This window comes from Pseudophryne corroboree, chromosome 8 (assembly GCF_028390025.1).
Source record: "Pseudophryne corroboree isolate aPseCor3 chromosome 8, aPseCor3.hap2, whole genome shotgun sequence".
Lineage (NCBI taxonomy): Eukaryota > Metazoa > Chordata > Amphibia > Anura > Myobatrachidae > Pseudophryne > Pseudophryne corroboree.
In genome coordinates, this window is record NC_086451.1 from 28,728,607 (window position 1) to 28,752,530 (window position 23,924).

The 23,924-nt window shown below is 51.7% G+C and overlaps 1 protein-coding gene across 13 annotated transcripts in view; it reads left to right on the forward strand.

Annotated features, from left to right (window-relative positions):
• Positions 1-23,924, forward strand: part of GRIN1 (glutamate ionotropic receptor NMDA type subunit 1) — a 200,942-nt gene that overhangs the window by 125,216 nt on the left and 51,802 nt on the right. For all 13 annotated transcript variants that reach the window (XM_063936138.1, XM_063936140.1, XM_063936141.1 and 10 more), the window contains one exon: positions 6,568-6,725. In XM_063936138.1, the coding sequence (XP_063792208.1) occupies positions 6,568-6,725 (158 nt within the window). The remainder of the gene's footprint in view (positions 1-6,567; positions 6,726-23,924) is intronic.

The following is a 23,924-nucleotide window of genomic DNA, read 5'->3' on the forward strand; positions in this document are numbered from 1 at the left end:
AAATCCCAAATCCACAAGGAGAGTCCAATTGCGTCGGTTGCGATGCCTGACCTTCCCAACACTGGACGTGAAGAGCATGCGCCTTCCACCATTTGCACACCCCCTGCAAGTGCTGGAAGGAGCACCCGCAGTCCAGTTCCTGATAGTCAGATTGAAGATGTCAGTGTTGAAGTACACCAGGATGAGGAGGATATGGGTGTTGCTGGCGCTGGGGAGGAAATTGACAAGGAGGATTCTGATGGTGAGGTGGTTTGTTTAAGTCAGGCACCCGGGAGACACCTGTTGTCCGTGGGAGGAATAGGGCCGTTGACATGCCTGGTGAAAATACCAAAAAAATCAGCTCTTCGGTGTGGAAGTATTTCACCAGAAATGCGGACAACATTTGTCAAGCCGTGTGTTGCCTTTGTCAAGCTGTAATAAGTAGGGGTAAGGACGTTAACCACCTCGGAACATCCTTCCTTATACATCACCTGCAGCGCATTCATAATAAGTCAGTGACAAGTTCAAAAACTTTGGGCGACAGCGGAAGCAGTCCACTGACCAGTAAATCCCTTCCTCTTGTAACCAAGCTCACGCAAACCACCCCACCAACTCCCTCAGTGTCAATTTCCTCCTTCCCCAGGAATGCCAATAGTCCTGCAGGCCATGTCACTGGCAATTCTGACGAGTCCTCTCCTGCCTGGGATTCCTCCGATGCATCCTTGCGTGTAACGCCTACTGCTGCTGGCGCTGCTGTTGTTGCTGCTGGGAGTCGATGGTCATCCCAGAGGGGAAGTCGTAAGCCCACTTTTACTACTTCCACCAAGCAATTGACTGTCCAACAGTCCTTTGCGAGGAAGATGAAATATCACAGCAGTCATCCTGTTGCAAAGCGGATAACTGAGGCCTTGACAACTATGTTGGTGTTAGACGTGCGTCCGGTATCCGCCGTTAGTTCACAGGGAACTAGACAATTTCTTGAGGTAGTGTGCCCCCGTTACCAAATACCATCTAGGTTCCACTTCTCTAGGCAGGCGATACCGAGAATGTACACGGACGTCAGAAAAAGACTCACCAGTGTCCTAAAAAATGCAGTTGTACCCAATGTCCACTTAACCACGGACATGTGGACAAGTGGAGCAGGGCAGGGTCAGGACTATATGACTGTGACAGCCCACTGGGTAGATGTATGGACTCCCGCCGCAAGAACAGCAGCGGCGGCACCAGTAGCAGCATCTCGCAAACGCCAACTCTCTCCTAGGCAGGCTACGCTTTGTATCACCGGTTTCCAGAATACGCACACAGCTGAAAACCTCTTACGGCAACTGAGGAAGATCATCGCGGAATGGCTTACCCCAATTGGACTCTCCTGTGGATTTGTGGCATCGGACAACGCCAGCAATATTGTGTGTGCATTAAATATGGGCAAATTCCAGCACGTCCCATGTTTTGCACATACCTTGAATTTGGTGGTGCAGAATTTTTTAAAAAACGACAGGGGCGTGCAAGAGATGCTGTCGGCGGCCAGAAGAATTGCGGGACACTTTCGGCGTACAGGCACCACGTACAGAAGACTGGAGCACCACCAAAAACGCCTGAACCTGCCCTGCCATCATCTGAAGCAAGAAGTGGTAACGAGGTGGAATTCAACCCTATATATGCTTCAGAGGTTGGAGGAGCAGCAAAAGGCCATTCAAGCCTATACAATTGAGCACGATATAGGAGGTGGAATGTACCTGTCTCAAGCGCAGTGGAGAATGATTTCAACGTTGTGCAAGGTTCTGCAACCTTTTGAACTTGCCACACGTGAAGTCAGTTCAGACACTGCCAGCCTGAGTCAGGTCATTCCCCTCATCGGGCTTTTGCAGAAGAAGCTGGAGGCATTGAAGGAGGAGCTAAAAGGGAGCGATTCCGCTAGGCATGTGGGACTTGTGGATGGAGCCCTTAATTCGCTTAACAAGGATTCACGGGTGGTCAATCTGTTGAAATCAGAGCACTACATTTTGGCCACCGTGCTCGATCCTAGATTTAAAACCTACCTTGGATCTCTCTTTCCGGCAGACACAAGTCTGCTGGGGTTCAAAGACCTGCTGGTGACAAAATTGTCAAGTCAAGCGGAACGCGACCTGTCAACATCTCCTCCTTCACATTCTCCCGCAACTGGGGGTGCGAGGAAAAGGCTCAGAATTCCGAGCCCACCCGCTGGCGGTGATGCAGGGCAGTCTGGAGCGACTGCTGATGCTGACATCTGGTCCGGACTGAAGGACCTGACAACGATTACGGACATGTCGTCTACTGTCACTGCATATGATTCTCTCCCCATTGAAAGAATGGTGGAGGATTATATGAGTGACCGCATCCAAGTAGGCACGTTAGACAGTCCGTACTTATACTGGCAGGAAAAAGAGGCAATTTGGAGGCCCTTGCACAAACTGGCTTTATTCTACCTAAGTTGCCCTCCCACAAGTGTGTACTCCGAAAGAGTGTTTAGTGCCGCCGCTCACCTTGTCAGCAATCGGCGTACGAGGTTACTTCCAGAAAATGTGGAGAAGATGATGTTCATTAAAATGAATTATAATCAATTCCTCCGTGGAGACATTGACCAGCAGCAATTGCCTCCACAAAGTACACAGGGAGCTGAGATGGTGGATTCCAGTGGGGACGAATTGATAATCTGTGAGGAGCGGGATGTACACGGTGATATATCGGAGGATGACGATGAGGTGGACATCTTGCCTCTGTAGAGCCAGTTTGTGCAAGGAGAGATTAATTGCTTCTTTTTCGGTGGGGGTCCAAACCAACCCGTCATTTCAGTCACAGTCGTGTGGCAGACCCTGTCACTGAAATGATGGGTTGGTTAAAGTGTGCATGTCCTGTTTATACAACATAAGGGTGGGTGGGAGGGCCCAAGGACAATTCCATCTTGCACCTCTTTTTTCTTTCATTTTTCTTTGCGTCATGTGCTGTTTGGGGAGTGTTTTTTGGAAGGGCCATCCTGCGTGACACTGCAGCGCCACTCCTAGATGGGCCAGGTGTTTGTGTCGGCCACTAGGGTCGCTTATCTTACTCACACAGCTACCTCATTGCGCCTCTTTTTTTCTTCTTTGCGTCATGTGCTGTTTGGGGAGTGTTTTTTGGAAGGGCCATCCTGCGTGACACTGCAGTGCCACTCCTAGATGGGCCAGGTGTTTGTGTCGGCCACTAGGGTCGCTTATCTTACTCACACAGCTACCTCATTGCGCCTCTTTTTTTCTTCTTTGCGTCATGTGCTGTTTGGGGAGTGTTTTTTGGAAGGGCCATCCTGCGTGACACTGCAGTGCCACTCCTAGATGGGCCAGGTGTTTGTGTCGGCCACTAGGGTCGCTTATCTTACTCACACAGCTACCTCATTGCGCCTCTTTTTTTCTTCTTTGCGTCATGTGCTGTTTGGGGAGTGTTTTTTGGAAGGGCCATCCTGCGTGACACTGCAGTGCCACTCCTAGATGGGCCAGGTGTTTGTGTCGGCCACTAGGGTCGCTTATCTTACTCACACAGCTACCTCATTGCGCCTCTTTTTTTCTTCTTTGCGTCATGTGCTGTTTGGGGAGTGTTTTTTGGAAGGGCCATCCTGCGTGACACTGCAGTGCCACTCCTAGATGGGCCAGGTGTTTGTGTCGGCCACTAGGGTCGCTTATCTTACTCACACAGCTACCTCATTGCGCCTCTTTTTTTCTTCTTTGCGTCATGTGCTGTTTGGGGAGTGTTTTTTGGAAGGGCCATCCTGCGTGACACTGCAGTGCCACTCCTAGATGGGCCAGGTGTTTGTGTCGGCCACTAGGGTCGCTTATCTTACTCACACAGCTACCTCATTGCGCCTCTTTTTTTCTTCTTTGCGTCATGTTCTGTTTGGGGAGTGTTTTTTGGAAGGGCCATCCTGCGTGACACTGCAGTGCCACTCCTAGATGGGCCAGGTGTTTGTGTCGGCCACTAGGGTCGCTTATCTTACTCACACAGCTACCTCATTGCGCCTCTTTTTTTCTTCTTTGCGTCATGTGCTGTTTGGGGAGTGTTTTTTGGAAGGGCCATCCTGCGTGACACTGCAGTGCCACTCCTAGATGGGCCAGGTGTTTGTGTCGGCCACTAGGGTCGCTTATCTTACTCACACAGCTACCTCATTGCGCCTCTTTTTTTCTTCTTTGCGTCATGTGCTGTTTGGGGAGTGTTTTTTTGGAGGGCCATCCTGCGTGACACTGCAGTGCCACTCCTAGATGGGCCAGGTGTTTGTGTCGGCCACTAGGGTCGCTTAGCTTAGTCATCCAGCGACCTCAGTGCAAATTTTAGGACTAAAAATAATATTGTGAGGTGTGAGGTGTTCAGAATAGACTGAAAATGAGTGGAAATTATGGTTTTTGAGGTTAATAATACTTTGGGATCAAAATGACCCCCAAATTCTATGATTTAAGCTGTTTTTTAGTGTTTTTTAAAAAAACACCCGAATCCAAAACACACCCGAATCCGACAAAAAAAATTCGGTGAGGTTTTGCCAAAACGCGGTCGAACCCAAAACACGGCCGCGGAACCGAACCCAAAACCAAAACACAAAACCCGAAAAATTTCAAGTGCACATCTCTAGTAAGTAAAAAGATGCCCCTGACAGCTTCTCTGATTTGCTGCTGAAGTCGCAGCGTCGGATCCCATGCGTGACCATCAGACAACAGACCCTGTCACCACCCCCAAATTCCAGCAGCATTGTGCTGCCACGTTTGGGGCACTGTGGGCATCACCCCATCTCCAGATCCGCACATGGACAAATCCAAAACATTGGCCAACTGGGAATTAATTGTGTCCACCTCTGAGTCAGCCCCTCTGTCCCAATACGCAGATCTCCAAATGGATGTGGCTTATCAGAAGTGGGTGTGGCCTTACCTAAGTGTGGGTGTGGTTTGGTAGTACCAGGAATACAGCAGGCTTGGTTGAGCCGTTCTATGGGGGTAATTCCGACCTGATCGCTCGCTAGGGGTATTTTGCACTGCTGCAAACAGATAGTCGCCGCCCATAGGGGAGTGTATTTTCGCTTTGCAAGTGTGCGAACGCATGTGTAGCCGAGCTGTATAAACAGATCTTGTGTAGTCTCTGCGCAGCCCAGAACTTACTCAGCCACTGCGATCACATCAGCCTGTCAGGAACCCTCCCTGCAAACGCTTGGACACGCCTGCATTTTTCCAACCCCTCCCTGAAAACGGTCGGTTACCACCCACAAACACCTTCTTCCTGTCAATCTCCTTGCGATCGCCCGTGCGATCCTCTTTGTACCTGTGCGGCGCGCCTGCGCATTGCGGTGCATACCCATGTGCAGTTCTGGCCTGATCGCAGCGCTGCAGAAAACGCTAGCGAGCGATCAGGTCTGAATTAACCCCAATGCGCGGTTTGTATGGATTGCACACAGCGTTCACTTCTTTCACTTTTTCCTAATTTATTAAAGTTGGACACTTTATGTCTTCACATGGTGTAGGCCTGGGCAGCCATTTTATGATCTGAGCAAATATTCACAAGAAAGCAGTTTGCTATAACTTATAGGGGTAAATTTACTAAGATGGGAGTTCTATTTAAGAAGAAATGTTGCCCTTAGTAACCAATCAGATTCTACTTCTCATTTATCTAGCACCTTTTAGAAGAAAATACCTGGAATCTGATTGGTTGCTAGGGGCAATATCCCATCTTAAATAGAACTCCCATCTTAGTAAATTTACCCCAGAGGGGTAAATTTACTAAGATGGGAGTTCTATTTAAGAAGAGATGTTGCCCTTAGCAACCAATCAGATTCTACTTCTCATTTATCTAGCACCTTTTAGAAGAAAATACCTGGAATCTGGTTGGTTGCTAGGGGCAATGGCCCTCATTCCGAGTTGTTCGCTCGCAAGCTGCTTTTAGCAGCTTTGCACACGCTAAGCCGCCGCCTACTGGGAGTGAATCTTAGCATAGTAAAATTGCGAACGAAAGATTAGCAGAATTGCGAATAGACACTTACTCGGCAACTGCGATCAGTTCAGTCAATTTCGTTCCTGGTTTGACGTCACAAACACTCCCAGCGTTCGCCCAGACACTCCCCCGTTTCTTCAGACACTCCCGCGTTTTTCCCAGAAACGGCAGCGTTTTTTCACACACACCCATAAAACGGCCAGTTTCCGCCCAGAAACACCCACTTCCTGTCAATCACATTACGATCACCAGAACGAAGAAAAAACCTTGTAATGCCGTGAGTAAAATACCTAACTGCATAGCAAATTTACTTGGCGCAGTCGCAGTGCGAACATTGCGCATGCACAATTAGCGGAAAATCGCTGCGATGCGAAGAAAATTACCGAGCGAACAACTCGGAATGAGGGCCAATATCCCATCTTAAATAGAACTCCCATCTTAGTAAATTTACCCCACAGAGTTCATTAAGGAATGAGACTCAGGGATGTCATTGGCTTCTACTGAATATGCTATAGACCGTATCAGTGACACACAATGCCACGTTCACTGCATGCGGGCGTGGGCTTAATGCCCCACCCATTACGGTTTTGCTCTCCAGGCCAAATCATGTGCTAATTCTTGTGTCTGCAGCTGCGGAATCCCAGCGACAAGTTTATTTATGCCACCGTCAAGCAGAGCTCCGTGGATATTTACTTCAGGAGACAGGTGGAACTCAGCACGATGTACCGGCACATGGAGAAGCATAACTATGAGAGCGCCGCGGAAGCCATACAAGCGGTGCGCGACAAGTGAGTAGAATTATTTGAACACATTAAAAAAAAGTTGCTGAAGTTTCCGTAACCCATAGCAATATTTCTGAAAAACACCCATATCTATGTGTACACTGATTCCATTGCCTTAGAGTAGTTGCCAGTGGGGCCCACCATGCCTGTTCCCGGCATCTGTCTCATAGCATATTCCAAAAGATGGCGCAGTAGATTTTGAAGACTCTGGTTCTTTGCTAGCTTCTGCGCAGACTCCATCTTTCTGAAGATATCACCGGAAAGATGGCGTCGCCAGAGGCATGTAAAGAGTGGAAGGGCATTGTATGGGCACAGTGGCATATCAGTCCTGGGTGCAGGGTGTACTGTATAGCATCGACCCTCTCTGACCCATTGGCTCATTCACACCATAAACCCTGCATCTACTATTAATGTGCCAACGATAGTAACTCTGAGAGAAATCAGTGGTTGTCACGGCTTTGGCTCGGGGGCGTGGCCTCAAGAACACTGGACAATTATGGCAAAGTCATGGGGACTAGCTCAAACAAGAATAATGTTTAGTTAGCATTTTCTTTGCCTCGTCCAGGGCCAAATCGGTATCATAGGAGCCTATAGGCATGAACCTGTCTTACACAGAGCATTGCGAGGCCTTGCCAGCATGGTACAGGAGACTCCTGAATGTTGGGGAACTGTCCAAGAGTTACTGGAGACTCCTGAATGTTGGGGAACTGCCCAGGAGTACCGGAGACTCCTGAATGTTGGGGAACTGTCCAGGAGTACCGGAGACTCCTGAATGTTGGGGAACTGTCCAGGAGTACCGGAGACTCCTGAATGTTGGGGAAATGTCCAGGAGTTACCGGAGACTCCTGAATGTTAGGGAACTGTCCAGGAGTATAGGAGGCTCCTGAATGTTGGGGAACTGTCCAGGAGTACCGGAGACTCCTGAATGCTGGGGAACTGTCCAGGAGTACCGGAGACTCCTGAATGTTGGGGAACTGTCTAGGAGTACCAGAGACTCCTGAATGTTGGGGAACTGTCCAGGAGTACCGGAGACTCCTGAATGTTGGGGATCTGTCTAGGAGTACCGGAGACTCCTGAATGTTGGGGAACTGTTCAGGAGTTACCGGAGACTCCTGAATGTTGGGGAACTGTCCAGGAGTACCGGAGACTCCTGAATGTTGGGGAACTGTCCAGGAGTACCGGAGACTCCTGAATGTTGGGGAAATGTCCAGGAGTTACCGGAGACTCCTGAATGTTAGGGAACTGTCCAGGAGTATGGGAGGCTCCTGAATGTTGGGGAACTGTCCAGGAGTACCGGAGACTCCTGAATGCTGGGGAACTGTCCAGGAGTACCGGAGACTCCTGAATGTTGGGGAACTGTCTAGGAGTACCAGAGACTCCTGAATGTTGGGGAACTGTCCAGGAGTACCGGAGACTCCTGAATGTTGGGGATCTGTCTAGGAGTACCGGAGACTCCTGAATGTTGGGGAACTGTCTAGAAGTATGGGAGACTCCTGAATGTTAGGGAACTGTCCAGGAGTACAGAAGACTCCTGAATGTTGGGGAACTGTCCAGGAGAACCGGAGACTCCTGAATGTTGGGGAACTGTCTAGGATTACCGGAGACTCCTGAATATTGGGGAACTGTCCAGGAGTACCGGAGACTCCTGAATGTTGGGGAACTGTCCAGGAGTTACCGGAGACTTCTGAATGTTGGGGAACTGTCCAGGAGTACCGGAGACTCCTGAATGTTGGGGAATTGTCCAGGAGTACCGGAGACCCCTGAATGTTGGGGAACTGTCCAGGAGTACCGGAGAGACTCCTGAATGTTGGGGAACGGTCCAGGAGTACGGGAGACTCCTGAATGTTGGGGAACTGTCCAGGAGTACCGGAGACTCCTGAATGTTGGGGAACTGTCCAGGAGTACCGGAGACTCCTGAATGTTGGGGAAATGTCCAGGAGTTACCGGAGACTCCTGAATGTTAGGGAACTGTCCAGGAGTATGGGAGGCTCCTGAATGTTGGGGAACTGTCCAGGAGTACCGGAGACTCCTGAATGCTGGGGAACTGTCCAGGAGTACCGGAGACTCCTGAATGTTGGGGAACTGTCTAGGAGTACCAGAGACTCCTGAATGTTGGGGAACTGTCCAGGAGTACCGGAGACTCCTGAATGTTGGGGATCTGTCTAGGAGTACCGGAGACTCCTGAATGTTGGGGAACTGTTCAGGAGTTACCGGAGACTCCTGAATGTTGGGGAACTGTCCAGGAGTACCGGAGACTCCTGAATGTTGGGGAACTGTCCAGGAGTACCGGAGACTCCTGAATGTTGGGGAAATGTCCAGGAGTTACCGGAGACTCCTGAATGTTAGGGAACTGTCCAGGAGTATGGGAGGCTCCTGAATGTTGGGGAACTGTCCAGGAGTACCGGAGACTCCTGAATGCTGGGGAACTGTCCAGGAGTACCGGAGACTCCTGAATGTTGGGGAACTGTCTAGGAGTACCAGAGACTCCAGAATGTTGGGGAACTGTCCAGGAGTACCGGAGACTCCTGAATGTTGGGGATCTGTCTAGGAGTACCGGAGACTCCTGAATGTTGGGGAACTGTCTAGAAGTATGGGAGACTCCTGAATGTTAGGGAACTGTCCAGGAGTACAGAAGACTCCTGAATGTTGGGGAACTGTCCAGGAGAACCGGAGACTCCTGAATGTTGGGGAACTGTCTAGGATTACCGGAGACTCCTGAATATTGGGGAACTGTCCAGGAGTACCGGAGACTCCTGAATGTTGGGGAACTGTCCAGGAGTTACCGGAGACTTCTGAATGTTGGGGAACTGTCCAGGAGTACCGGAGACTCCTGAATGTTGGGGAATTGTCCAGGAGTACCGGAGACCCCTGAATGTTGGGGAACTGTCCAGGAGTACCGGAGAGACTCCTGAATGTTGGGGAACGGTCCAGGAGTACGGGAGACTCCTGAATGTTGGGGAACTGTCCAGGAGTACCGGAGACTCCTGAATGTTGGGGAACTGTCCAGGAGTACCGGAGACTCCTGAATGTTGGGGAAATGTCCAGGAGTTACCGGAGACTCCTGAATGTTAGGGAACTGTCCAGGAGTATGGGAGGCTCCTGAATGTTGGGGAACTGTCCAGGAGTACCGGAGACTCCTGAATGCTGGGGAACTGTCCAGGAGTACCGGAGACTCCTGAATGTTGGGGAACTGTCTAGGAGTACCAGAGACTCCTGAATGTTGGGGAACTGTCCAGGAGTACCGGAGACTCCTGAATGTTGGGGATCTGTCTAGGAGTACTGGAGACTCCTGAATGTTGGGGAACTGTCTAGAAGTATGGGAGACTCTGTTAGGGAACTGTCCAGGAGTACAGAAGACTCCTGAATGTTGGGGAACTGTCCAGGAGTACCGGAGACTCCTGAATGTTGGGGAACTGTCTAGGATTACCGGAGACTCCTGAATATTGGGGAACTGTCCAGGAGTACCGGAGACTCCTGAATGTTGGGGAACTGTCCAGGAGTTACCGGAGACTTCTGAATGTTGGGGAACTGTCCAGGAGTACCGGAGACTCCTGAATGTTGGGGAATTGTCCAGGAGTACCGGAGACCCCTGAATGTTGGGGAACTGTCCAGGAGTACCGGAGAGACTCCTGAATGTTGGGGAACGGTCCAGGAGTACGGGAGACTCCTGAATGTTGGGGAACTGTCCAGGAGTACCGGAGACTCCTGAATGTTGGGGAACTGTCCAGGAGTACCGGAGACTCCTGAATGTTGGGGAACTGTCTAGGAGTACCGGAGACTCCTGAATGTTGGGGAACTGTCCAGGAGTATGGGAGACTCCTGAATGTTGGGGAACTGTCCAGGAGTTCCGGAGACTCCTGAATGTTGGGGAACTGTCCATGAGTACCGGAGACTCCTGAATGTTGGGGAACTGTCCAGGAGTACCGGAGACTCCTGAATGTTGTAGAACTGTCCAGGAGTACTGGAGACTCCTGAATGTTGGGGAACTGTCTAGGAGTACTGGAGACTCCTGAAGGTTGGGGAACTGTCCAGGAGTACAGGAGAGACTCCCGAATGTTGGGGAACGGTCCAGGAGTACGGGAGACTCCTGAATGTTGGGGAACTGTCCAGGAGTACTGGAGACTCCTGAATGTTGGAGAACTGTCCAGGAGTTACCGGAGACTCCTGAATGTTGGGGAACTGTCCTGGAGTACCGGAGACTCCTGATTGCTGGGGAACTGTCCAGGAGTGCCAGAGACTCCTAAATGTTTGGGAACTGTCCAGGAGTACCGGAGACTTCTGAATGTTGGGGAACTGTTCAGGAGTACAGGAGACTCCTGAATGTTGGGGAACTGTCCAGGAGTACCGGAGGCTCCTGAATGTTGGGGAACTGTCCAGGAGTACTGGAGACTTCTGAATGTTGGGGAAATGTCCAGGAGTACCGGAGACTCCTGAATGTTGGGGAACTGTCCAGGAGTACCGGAGACTCCTGAATGTTGGGGAACTGTCCAGGAATACCGGAGACTCCTGAATGTTGGGGAACTGTCCAGGAGTATGGGAGGCTCTTGAATGTTGGGGAACTGTCCAGGAGTACCAGAGACACCTGAATGTTGGGGAACTGTCCAGGAGTGCTGGAGACTCCTGAATGTTGGGGAACTGTCCAGGAGTACCGGAGACTCCTGAATGTTGGGGAACTGTTCAGGAGTACCGGAGACTCCTGAATGTTGGGGAACTGTCCAGGAGTTACCGGAGACTCCTGAATGTTGGGGAACTGTCCAGGAGTTATCGGATACTCCTGAATGTTGGGGAAATGTCCAGGAGTACAGGAGACTCCTGAATGTTGGGGAAATGTCCAGGAGTACCGGAGACTCCTGAATGTTGGGGAACTGTCCAGGAGTTACAGGAGACTCCTGAATGTTGGGGAACTGTCCAGGAGTTACCGGACTCTCCTGAATGTTGAGAAACTGTCCACGAGTTAGCGGAGACTCCTGAATGTTGGGGAACTGTCCAGGAGTACCGGAGACTCCTGAATGTTGGGGAACTGTCCAGGAGTACGGGAGACTCCTGAATGTTGGGGAACTATCCAGGAGTACCGGAGACTCCTGAATGTTGGGGAACTGTCCAGGAGTACCGGAGACTCCTGAATGTTGGGGAACTATCCATGAGTATGGGAGACTCCTGAATGTTGGGGAACTGTCCAGGAGTACCGGAGACTCCTGAATGTTGTAGAACTGTCCAGGAGTACTGGAGACTCCTGAATGCTGGGGAACTGTCTAGGAGTACTGGAGACTCCTGAAGGTTGGGGAATTGTCCAGGAGTACCGGAGACTCCTGAATGTTGGGGAACTGAATGTTGGGGAACTATCCAGGAGTACTGGAGACTCCTGAATGTTGGAGAACTGTCCAGGAGTTACCGGAGACTCCTGAATGTTGGGGAACTGTCCAGGAGTACCGGAGACTCATGAATGTTGGGGAACTGTCCAGGAGTGCCAGAAACTCCTGAATGTTCAGGAACTGTCCAGGAGTACCGGAGACTTCTGAATGTTGGGGAACTGTTCAGGAGTACCGGAGACTCCTGAATGTTGGGGAACTGTCCAGGAGTACCGGAGACTCCTGAATGTTGGGGAACTGTCGAGGAGTACCGGAGACTCCTGAATGTCGGGGAACTGTCCAGGAGTATGGGAGGCTCTTGAATGTTGGGGAACTGTCCAGGAGTACCGGAGACACCTGAATGTTGGGGAACTGTCCAGTAGTGCCGGAGACTTCTGAATGTCGGGGAACTGTCCAGGAGTACCGGAGACTCCTGAATGTTGGGGAACTGTCCAGGAGTACCGGAGACTCCTGAATGTTGGGGAACTGTTCAGGAGTACCGGAGACTCCTGAATGTTGGGGAACTGTCCAGGAGTTACCGGAGACTCCTGAATGTTGGGGAACTGTCCAGGAGTTACCGGATACTCCTGAATGTTGGGGAAATGTCCAGGAGTACAGGAGACTCCTGAATGTCGGGGAACTGTCCAGGAGTACCGGAGACTCCTGAATGTTGGGGAACTGTCCAGGAGTACCGGAGACTCCTGAATGTTGGGGAGCTGTTCAGGAGTACCGGAGACTCCTGAATGTTGGGGAACTGTCCAGGAGTTACCGGAGACTCATGAATGTTGGGGAACTGTCCAGGGGTACCGGAACCTCCTGAATGTTTGGGGAACTGTCCAGGAGTACCAGAGACTCCTGAATGTTGGGGAACTGTCTAGGTGTACCGGAGACTCCTGAATGTTGGGGAACTGTCCAGGAGTATGGGAGACTCCTGAATATTTGGGGAACTGTCCAGGAGTACCAGAGACTCCTGAATGTTGGGGAACTGTCTAGGTGTACCGGAGACTCCTGAATGTTGGGGAACTGTCCAGGAGTATGGGAGACTCCTGAATGTTGGGGAACTGTCCAGGAGTACCGGAGACTCCTGAATGTTGGGGAACTGTCCAGGAGTACCAGAGACTCCTGAATGTTGGGGAACTGTCTAGGAGTATGGGAGGATCCTGAATGTTGGGGAACTGTCCAGGAGTACAGGAGACTCCTGAATGTTGAGGAACTGTCCAGGAGTACCAGAGACTTCTGAATGTTGGGAAACTGTCCAGGAGAACCGAAGACTCCTGAATGTTGGGGAACTGTCTAGGAGTATGGGAGACTCCTGAATGTTAGGGAACTGTCCAGGAGTACAGAAGACTCCTGAATGTTGGGGAACTGTCCAGGAGTACCGGAGACTCCTGAATGTTGGGGAACTGTTTAGGATTACCGGAGACTCCTGAATATTGGGGAACTGTCCAGGAGTACCGGAGACTCCTGAATGTTGGGGAACTGTCCAGGAGTTACCGGAGACTTCTGAATGTTGGGGAACTGTCCAGGAGTACCGGAGACTCCTGAATGTTGGGGAATTGTCCAGGAGTACCGGAGACCCCTGAATGTTGGGGAACTGTCCAGGAGTACCGGAGAGACTCCTGAATGTTGGGGAACGGTCCAGGAGTACGGGAGACTCCTGTATGTTGGGGAACTGTCCAGGAGTACCGGAGACTCCTGAATGTTGGGGAACTGTCCAGGAGTACCGGAGACTCCTGAATGTTGGGGAACTGTTCAGGAGTACCGGAGACTCCTGAATGTTGGGGAACTGTCCAGGAGTATGGGAGACTCCTGAATGTTGGGGAACTGTCCAGGAGTTCCGGACACTCCTGAATGTTGGGGAACTGTCCATGAGTACCGGAGACTCCTGAATGTTGGGGAACTGTCCAGGAGTACCGGAGACTCCTGAATGTTGTAGAACTGTCCAGGAGTACTGGAGACTCCTGAATGTTGGGGAACTGTCTAGGAGTACTGGAGACTCCTGAAGGTTGGGGAACTGTCCAGGAGTACAGGAGAGACTCCTGAATGTTGGGGAACGGTCCAGGAGTACGGGAGACTCCTGAATGTTGGGGAACTGTCCAGGAGTACCGGAGACTCCTGAATGTTGGGGAACTGTCCAGGAGTACCGGAGACTCCTGAATGTTGGGGAACTGTCTAGGAGTACCGGAGACTCCTGAATGTTGGGGAACTGTCCAGGAGTATGGGAGACTCCTGAATGTTGGGGAACTATCCAGGAGTACTGGAGACTCCTGAATGTTGGAGAATTGTCCAGGAGTTACCGGAGACTCCTGAATGTTGGGGAACTGTCCAGGAGTACCGGAGACTCCTGAATGCTGGGGAACTGTCCAGGAGTGCCAGAGACTCCTAAATGTTTGGGAACTGTCCAGGAGTACCGGAGACTTCTGAATGTTGGGGAACTGTTCAGGAGTACAGGAGACTCCTGAATGTTGGGAAACTGTCCAGGAGTACCGGAGGCTCCTGAATGTTGGGGAACTGTCCAGGAGTACTGGAGACTCCTGAATGTTGGGGAAATGTCCAGGAGTACCGGAGACTCCTGAATGTTGGGGAACTGTCCAGGAGTACCGGAGACTCCTGAATGTTGGGGAACTGTCCAGGAATACCGGAAACTCCTGAATGTTGGGGAACTGTCCAGGAGTATGGGAGGCTCTTGAATGTTGGGGAACTGTCCAGGAGTACCAGAGACACCTGAATGTTGGGGAACTGTCCAGGAGTGCTGGAGACTCCTGAATGTTGGGGAACTGTCCAGGAGTACCGGAGACTCCTGAATGTTGGGGAACTGTTCAGGAGTACCGGAGACTCCTGAATGTTGGGGAACTGTCCAGGAGTTACCGGAGACTCCTGAATGTTGGGGAACTGTCCAGGAGTTATCGGATACTCCTGAATGTTGGGGAAATGTCCAGGAGTACAGGAGACTCCTGAATGTTGGGGAAATGTCCAGGAGTACCGGAGACTCCTGAATGTTGGGGAACTGTCCAGGAGTTACCGGAGACTCCTGAATGTTGGGGAACTGTCCAGGAGTTACCGGACTCTCCTGAATGTTGAGAAACTGTCCACGAGTTAGCGGAGACTCCTGAATGTTGGGGAACTGTCCAGGAGTACCGGAGACTCCTGAATGTTGGGGAACTGTCCAGGAGTACGGGAGACTCCTGAATGTTGGGGAACTATCCTGGAGTACCGGAGACTCCTGAATGTTGGGGAACTGTCCAGGAGTACCGGAGACTCCTGAATGTTGGGGAACTATCCAGGAGTATGGGAGACTCCTGAATGTTGGGGAACTGTCCAGGAGTACCGGAGACTCCTGAATGTTGTAGAACTGTCCAGGAGTACTGGAGACTCCTGAATGCTGGGGAACTGTCTAGGAGTACTGGAGACTCCTGAAGGTTGGGGAATTGTCCAGGAGTACCGGAGACTCCTGAATGTTGGGGAACTGAATGTTGGGGAACTATCCAGGAGTACTGGAGACTCCTGAATGTTGGAGAACTGTCCAGGAGTTACCGGAGACTCCTGAATGTTGGGGAACTGTCCAGGAGTACCGGAGACTCCTGAATGTTGGGGAACTGTCCAGGAGTGCCAGAGACTCCTGAATGTTGGGGAACTGTCCAGGAGTACCGGAGACTTCTGAATGTTGGGGAACTGTTTAGGAGTACCGGAGACTCCTGAATGTTGGGGAACTGTCCAGGAGTACCGGAGACTCCTGAATGTTGGGGAACTGTCCAGGAGTACCGGAGACTCCTGAATGTCGGGGAACTGTCCAGGAGTATGGGAGGCTCTTGAATGTTGGGGAACTGTCCAGGAGTACCGGAGACACCTGAATGTTGGGGAACTGTCCAGTAGTGCCGGAGACTTCTGAATGTCGGGGAACTGTCCAGGAGTACTGGAGACTCCTGAATGTTGGGGAACTGTCCAGGAGTACCGGAGACTCCTGAATGTTGGGGAACTGTTCAGGAGTACCGGAGACTCCTGAATGTTGGGGAACTGTCCAGGAGTTACCGGAGACTCCTGAATGTTGGGGAACTGTCCAGGAGTTACCGGATACTCCTGAATGTAGGGGAAATGTCCAGGAGTACAGGAGACTCCTGAATGTCGGGGAACTGTCCAGGAGTACCGGAGACTCCTGAATGTTGGGGAACTGTCCAGGAGTACCGGAGACTCCTGAATGTTGGGGAGCTGTTCAGGAGTACCGGAGACGCCTGAATGTTGGGGAACTGTCCAGGAGTTACCGGAGACTCATGAATGTTGGGGAACTGTCCAGGGGTACCGGAGACTCCTGAATGTTTGGGGAACTGTCCAGGAGTACCAGAGACTCCTGAATGTTGGGGAACTGTCTAGGTGTACCGGAGACTCCTGAATGTTGGGGAACTGTCCAGGAGTATGGGAGACTCCTGAATGTTGGGGAACTGTCTAGGAGTATGGGAGGCTCCTGAATGTTGGGGAACTGTCCAGGAGTACAGGAGACTCCTGAATGTTGAGGAACTGTCCAGGAGTACCAGAGACTTCTGAATGTTGGGAAACTGTCCAGGAGAACCGAAGACTCCTGAATGTTGGGGAACTGTCTAGGAGTATGGGAGACTCCTGAATGTTGGGGAACTGTCCAGGAGTACCGGAGACTCCTGAATGTTGGGGAACTGTTTAGGATTACCGGAGACTCCTGAATATTGGGGAACTGTCCAGGAGTACCGGAGACTCCTGAATGTTGGGGAACTGTCCAGGAGTTACCGGAGACTTCTGAATGTTGGGGAACTGTCCAGGAGTACCGGAGACTCCTGAATGTTGGGGAATTGTCCAGGAGTACCGGAGACCCCTGAATGTTGGGGAACTGTCCAGGAGTACCGGAGAGAATCCTGAATGTTGGGGAACGGTCCAGGAGTACGGGAGACTCCTGTATGTTGGGGAACTGTCCAGGAGTACCGGAGACTCCTGAATGTTGGGGAACTGTCCAGGAGTACCGGAGACTCCTGAATGTTGGGGAACTGTCTAGGAGTACCGGAGACTCCTGAATGTTGGGGAACTGTCCAGGAGTATGGGAGACTCCTGAATGTTGGGGAACTGTCCAGGAGTTCCGGACACTCCTGAATGTTGGGGAACTGTCCATGAGTACCGGAGACTCCTGAATGTTGGGGAACTGTCCAGGAGTACCGGAGACTCCTGAATGTTGTAGAACTGTCCAGGAGTACTGGAGACTCCTGAATGTTGGGGAACTGTCTAGGAGTACTGGAGACTCCTGAAGGTTGGGGAACTGTCCAGGAGTACAGGAGAGACTCCTGAATGTTGGGGAACGGTCCAGGAATACGGGAGACTCCTGAATGTTGGGGAACTGTCCAGGAGTACCGAAGACTCCTGAATGTTGGGGAACTGTCTAGGAGTACCGGAGACTCCTGAATGTTGGGGAACTGTCCAGGAGTATGGGAGACTCCTGAATGTTGGGGAACTATCCAGGAGTACTGGAGACTCCTGAATGTTGGAGAACTGTCCAGGAGTTACCGGAGACTCCTGAATGTTGGGGAACTGTCCAGGAGTACCGGAGACTCCTGAATGCTGGGGAACTGTCCAGGAGTGCCAGAGACTCCTAAATGTTTGGGAACTGTCCAGGAGTACCGGAGACTTCTGAATGTTGGGGAACTGTTCAGGAGTACAGGAGACTCCTGAATGTTGGGGAACTGTCCAGGAGTACCGGAGGCTCCTGAATGTTGGGGAACTGTCCAGGAGTACTGGAGACTCCTGAATGTTGGGGAAAAGTCCAGGAGTACCGGAGACTCCTGAATGTTGGGGAACTGTCCAGGAATACCGGAGACTCCTGAATGTTGGGGAACTGTCCAGGAGTATGGGAGGCTCTTGACTGTTGGGGAACTGTCCAGGAGTACCAGAGACACCTGAATGTTGGGGAACTGTCCAGGAGTGCTGGAGACTCCTGAATGTTGGGGAACTGTCCAGGAGTACCGGAGACTCCTGAATGTTGGGGAACTGTTCAGGAGTACCGGAGACTCCTGAATGTTTGGGAACTGTCCAGGAGTTACCGGAGACTCCTGAATGTTGGGGAACTGTCCAGGAGTTATCGGATACTCCTGAATGTTAGGGAAATGTCCAGGAGTACAGGAGACTCCTGAATGTTGGGGAAATGTCCAGGAGTACCGGAGACTCCTGAATGTTGGGGAACTGTCCAGGAGTTACCGGAGACTCCTGAATGTTGGGGAACTGTCCAGGAGTTACCGGACTCTCCTGAATGTTGAGAAACTGTCCACGAGTTAGCGGAGACTCCTGAATGTTGGGGAACTGTCCAGGAGTACCGGAGACTCCTGAATGTTGGGGAACTGTCCAGGAGTACGGGAGACTCCTGAATGTTGGGGAACTATCCAGGAGTACCGGAGACTCCTGAATGTTGGGGAACTGTCCAGGAGTACCGGAGACTCCTGAATGTTGGGGAACTATCCAGGAGTATGGGAGACTCCTGAATGTTGGGGAACTGTCCAGGAGTACCGGACTCTCCTGAATGTTGTAGAACTGTCCAGGAGTACTGGAGACTCCTGAATGCTGGGGAACTGTCTAGGAGTACTGGAGACTCCTGAAGGTTGGGGAATTGTCCAGGAGTACCGGAGACTCCTGAATGTTGGGGAACTGAATGTTGGGGAACTATCCAGGAGTACTGGAGACTCCTGAATGTTGGAGAACTGTCCAGGAGTTACCAGAGACTCCTGAATGTTGGGGAACTGTCCAGGAGTACCGGAGACTCCTGAATGCTGGGGAACTGTCCAGGAGTGCCAGAGACTCCTAAATGTTTGGGAACTGTCCAGGAGTACCGGAGACTTCTGAATGTTGGGGAACTGTTCAGGAGTACAGGAGACTCCTGAATGTTGGGGAACTGTCCAGGAGTACCGGAGGCTCCTGAATGTTGGGGAACTGTCCAGGAGTACTGGAGACTCCTGAATGTTGGGGAAAAGTCCAGGAGTACCGGAGACTCCTAAATGTTGGGGAACTGTCCAGGAGTACCGGAGACTCCTGAATGTTGGGGAACTGTCCAGGAATACCGGAGACTCCTGAATGTTGGGGAACTGTCCAGGAGTATGGGAGGCTCTTGACTGTTGGGGAACTGTCCAGGAGTACCAGAGACACCTGAATGTTGGGGAACTGTCCAGGAGTGCTGGAGACTCCTGAATGTTGGGGAACTGTCCAGGAGTACCGGAGACTCCTGAATGTTGGGGAACTGTTCAGGAGTACCGGAGACTCCTGAATGTTTGGGAACTGTCCAGGAGTTACCGGAGACTCCTGAATGTTGGGGAACTGTCCAGGAGTTATCGGATACTCCTGAATGTTAGGGAAATGTCCAGGAGTACAGGAGACTCCTGAATGTTGGGGAAATGTCCAGGAGTACCGGAGACTCCTGAATGTTGGGGAACTGTCCAGGAGTTACCGGAGACTCCTGAATGTTGGGGAACTGTCCAGGAGTTACCGGACTCTCCTGAATGTTGAGAAACTGTCCACGAGTTAGCGGAGACTCCTGAATGTTGGGGAACTGTCCAGGAGTACCGGAGACTCCTGAATGTTGGGGAACTGTCCAGGAGTACGGGAGACTCCTGAATGTTGGGGAACTATCCAGGAGTACCGGAGACTCCTGAATGTTGGGGAACTGTCCAGGAGTACCGGAGACTCCTGAATGTTGGGGAACTATCCAGGAGTATGGGAGACTCCTGAATGTTGGGGAACTGTCCAGGAGTACCGGACTCTCCTGAATGTTGTAGAACTGTCCAGGAGTACTGGAGACTCCTGAATGCTGGGGAACTGTCTAGGAGTACTGGAGACTCCTGAAGGTTGGGGAATTGTCCAGGAGTACCGGAGACTCCTGAATGTTGGGGAACTGAATGTTGGGGAACTATCCAGGAGTACTGGAGACTCCTGAATGTTGGAGAACTGTCCAGGAGTCACCGGAGACTCCTGAATGTTGGGGAACTGTCCAGGAGTACCGGAGACTCCTGAATGTTGGGGAACTGTCCAGGAGTGCCAGAGACTCCTGAATGTTCGGGAACTGTCCAGGAGTACCGGAGACTTCTGAATGTTGGGGAACTGTTCAGGAGTACCGGAGACTCCTGAATGTTGGGGAACTGTCCAGGAGTACCGGAGACTCCTGAATGTCGGGGAACTGTCCAGGAGTATGGGAGGCTCTTGAATGTTGGGGAACTGTCCAGGAGTACCGGAGACACCTGAATGTTGGGGAACTGTCCAGTAGTGCCGGAGACTTCTGAATGTCGGGGAACTGTCCAGGAGTACCGGAGACTCCTGAATGTTGGGGAACTGTCCAGGAGTACCGGAGACTCCTGAATGTTGGGGAACTGTTCAGGAGTACCGGAGACTCCTGAATGTTGGGGAACTGTCCAGGAGTACGGGAGACTCCTGAATGTTGGGGAACTATCCAGGAGTACCGGAGACTCCTGAATGTTGGGGAACTGTCCAGGAGTACCGGAGACTCCTGAATGTTGGGGAACTATCCAGGAGTATGGGAGACTCCTGAATGTTGGGGAACTGTCCAGGAGTACCGGACTCTCCTGAATGTTGTAGAACTGTCCAGGAGTACTGGAGACTCCTGAATGCTGGGGAACTGTCTAGGAGTACTGGAGACTCCTGAAGGTTGGGGAATTGTCCAGGAGTACCGGAGACTCCTGAATGTTGGGGAACTGAATGTTAGGGAACTATCCAGGAGTACTGGAGACTCCTGAATGTTGGAGAACTGTCCAGGAGTTACCGGAGACTCCTGAATGTTGGGGAACTGTCCAGGAGTACCGGAGACTCCTGAATGCTGGGGAACTGTCCAGGAGTGCCAGAGACTCCTAAATGTTTGGGAACTGTCCAGGAGTACCGGAGACTTCTGAATGTTGGGGAACTGTTCAGGAGTACAGGAGACTCCTGAATGTTGGGGAACTGTCCAGGAGTACCGGAGGCTCCTGAATGTTGGGGAACTGTCCAGGAGTACTGGAGACTCCTGAATGTTGGGGAAAAGTCCAGGAGTACCGGAGACTCCTGAATGTTGGGGAACTGTCCAGGAGTACCGGAGATTCCTGAATGTTGGGGAACTGTCCAGGAATACCGGAGACTCCTGAATGTTGGGGAACTGTCCAGGAGTATGGGAGGCTCTTGACTGTTGGGGAACTGTCCAGGAGTACCAGAGACACCTGAATGTTGGGGAACTGTCCAGGAGTGCTGGAGACTCCTGAATGTTGGGGAACTGTCCAGGAGTACCGGAGACTCCTGAATGTTGGGGAACTGTTCATGAGTACCGGAGACTCCTGAATGTTTGGGAACTGACCAGGAGTTACCGGAGACTCCTGAATGTTGGGGAACTGTCCAGGAGTTATCGGATACTCCTGAATGTTAGGGAAATGTCCAGGAGTACAGGAGACTCCTGAATGTTGGGGAAATGTCCAGGAGTACCGGAGACTCCTGAATGTTGGGGAACTGTCCAGGAGTTACCGGAGACTCCTGAATGTTGGGGAACTGTCCAGGAGTTACCGGACTCTCCTGAATGTTGAGAAACTGTCCACGAGTTAGCGGAGACTCCTGAATGTTGGGGAACTGTCCAGGAGTACCGGAGACTCCTGAATGTTGGGGAACTGTTCAGGAGTACGGGAGACTCCTGAATGTTGGGGAACTATCCAGGAGTACCGGAGACTCCTGAATGTTGGGGAACTGTCCAGGAGTACCGGAGACTCCTGAATGTTGGGGAACTATCCAGGAGTATGGGAGACTCCTGAATGTTGGGGAACTGTCCAGGAGTACCGGACTCTCCTGAATGTTGTAGAACTGTCCAGGAGTACTGGAGACTCCTGAATGCTGGGGAACTGTCTAGGAGTACTGGAGACTCCTGAAGGTTGGGGAATTGTCCAGGAGTACCGGAGACTCCTGAATGTTGGGGAACTGAATGTTGGGGAACTATCCAGGAGTACTGGAGACTCCTGAATGTTGGAGAACTGTCCAGGAGTCACCGGAGACTCCTGAATGTTGGGGAACTGTCCAGGAGTACCGGAGACTCCTGAATGTTGGGGAACTGTCCAGGAGTACCAGAGACTCCTGAATGTTCGGGAACTGTCCAGGAGTACCGGAGACTTCTGAATGTTGGGGAACTGTTCAGGAGTACCGGAGACTCCTGAATGTTGGGGAACTGTCCAGGAGTACCGGAGGCTCCTGAATGTTGGGGAACTGTCCAGGAGTACTGGAGACTCCTGAATGTTGGGGAAAAGTCCAGGAGTACCGGAGACTCCTGAATGTTGGGGAACTGTCCAGGAGTACCGGAGACTCCTGAATGTTGGGGAACTGTCCAGGAATACCGGAGACTCCTGAATGTTGGGGAACTGTCCAGGAGTATGGGAGGCTCTTGACTGTTGGGGAACTGTCCAGGAGTACCAGAGACACCTGAATGTTGGGGAACTGTCCAGGAGTGCTGGAGACTCCTGAATGTTGGGGAACTGTCCAGGAGTACCGGAGACTCCTGAATGTTGGGGAACTGTTCAGGAGTACCGGAGACTCCTGAATGTTTGGGAACTGTCCAGGAGTTACCGGAGACTCCTGAATGTTGGGGAACTGTCCAGGAGTTATCGGATACTCCTGAATGTTAGGGAAATGTCCAGGAGTACAGGAGACTCCTGAATGTTGGGGAAATGTCCAGGAGTACCGGAGACTCCTGAATGTTGGGGAACTGTCCAGGAGTTACCGGAGACTCCTGAATGTTGGGGAACTGTCCAGGAGTTACCGGACTGTCGTGAATGTTGAGAAACTGTCCACGAGTTAGCGGAGACTCCTGAATGTTGGGGAACTGTCCAGGAGTACCGGAGACTCCTGAATGTTGGGGAACTGTCCAGGAGTACGGGAGACTCCTGAATGTTGGGGAACTATCCAGGAGTACCGGAGACTCCTGAATGTTGGGGAACTGTCCAGGAGTACCGGAGACTCCTGAATGTTGGGGAACTATCCAGGAGTATGGGAGACTCCTGAATGTTGGGGAACTGTCCAGGAGTACCGGACTCTCCTGAATGTTGTAGAACTGTCCAGGAGTACTGGAGACTCCTGAATGCTGGGGAACTGTCTAGGAGTACTGGAGACTCCTGAAGGTTGGGGAATTGTCCAGGAGTACCGGAGACTCCTGAATGTTGGGGAACTGAATGTTGGGGAACTATCCAGGAGTACTGGAGACTCCTGAATGTTGGAGAACTGTCCAGGAGTCACCGGAGACTCCTGAATGTTGGGGAACTGTCCAGGAGTACCGGAGACTCCTGAATGTTGGGGAACTGTCCAGGAGTGCCAGAGACTCCTGAATGTTCGGGAACTGTCCAGGAGTACCGGAGACTTCTGAATGTTGGGGAACTGTTCAGGAGTACCGGAGACTCCTGAATGTTGGGGAACTGTCCAGGAGTACCGGAGGCTCCTGAATGTTGGGGAACTGTCCAGGAGTACTGGAGACTCCTGAATGTTGGGGAAAAGTCCAGGAGTACCGGAGACTCCTGAATGTTGGGGAACTGTCCAGGAGTACCGGAGACTCCTGAATGTTGGGGAACTGTCCAGGAATACCGGAGACTCCTGAATGTTGGGGAACTGTCCAGGAGTATGGGAGGCTCTTGACTGTTGGGGAACTGTCCAGGAGTACCAGAGACACCTGAATGTTGGGGAACTGTCCAGGAGTGCTGGAGACTCCTGAATGTTGGGGAACTGTCCAGGAGTACCGGAGACTCCTGAATGTTGGGGAACTGTTCAGGAGTACCGGAGACTCCTGAATGTTTGGGAACTGTCCAGGAGTTACCGGAGACTCCTGAATGTTGGGGAACTGTCCAGGAGTTATCGG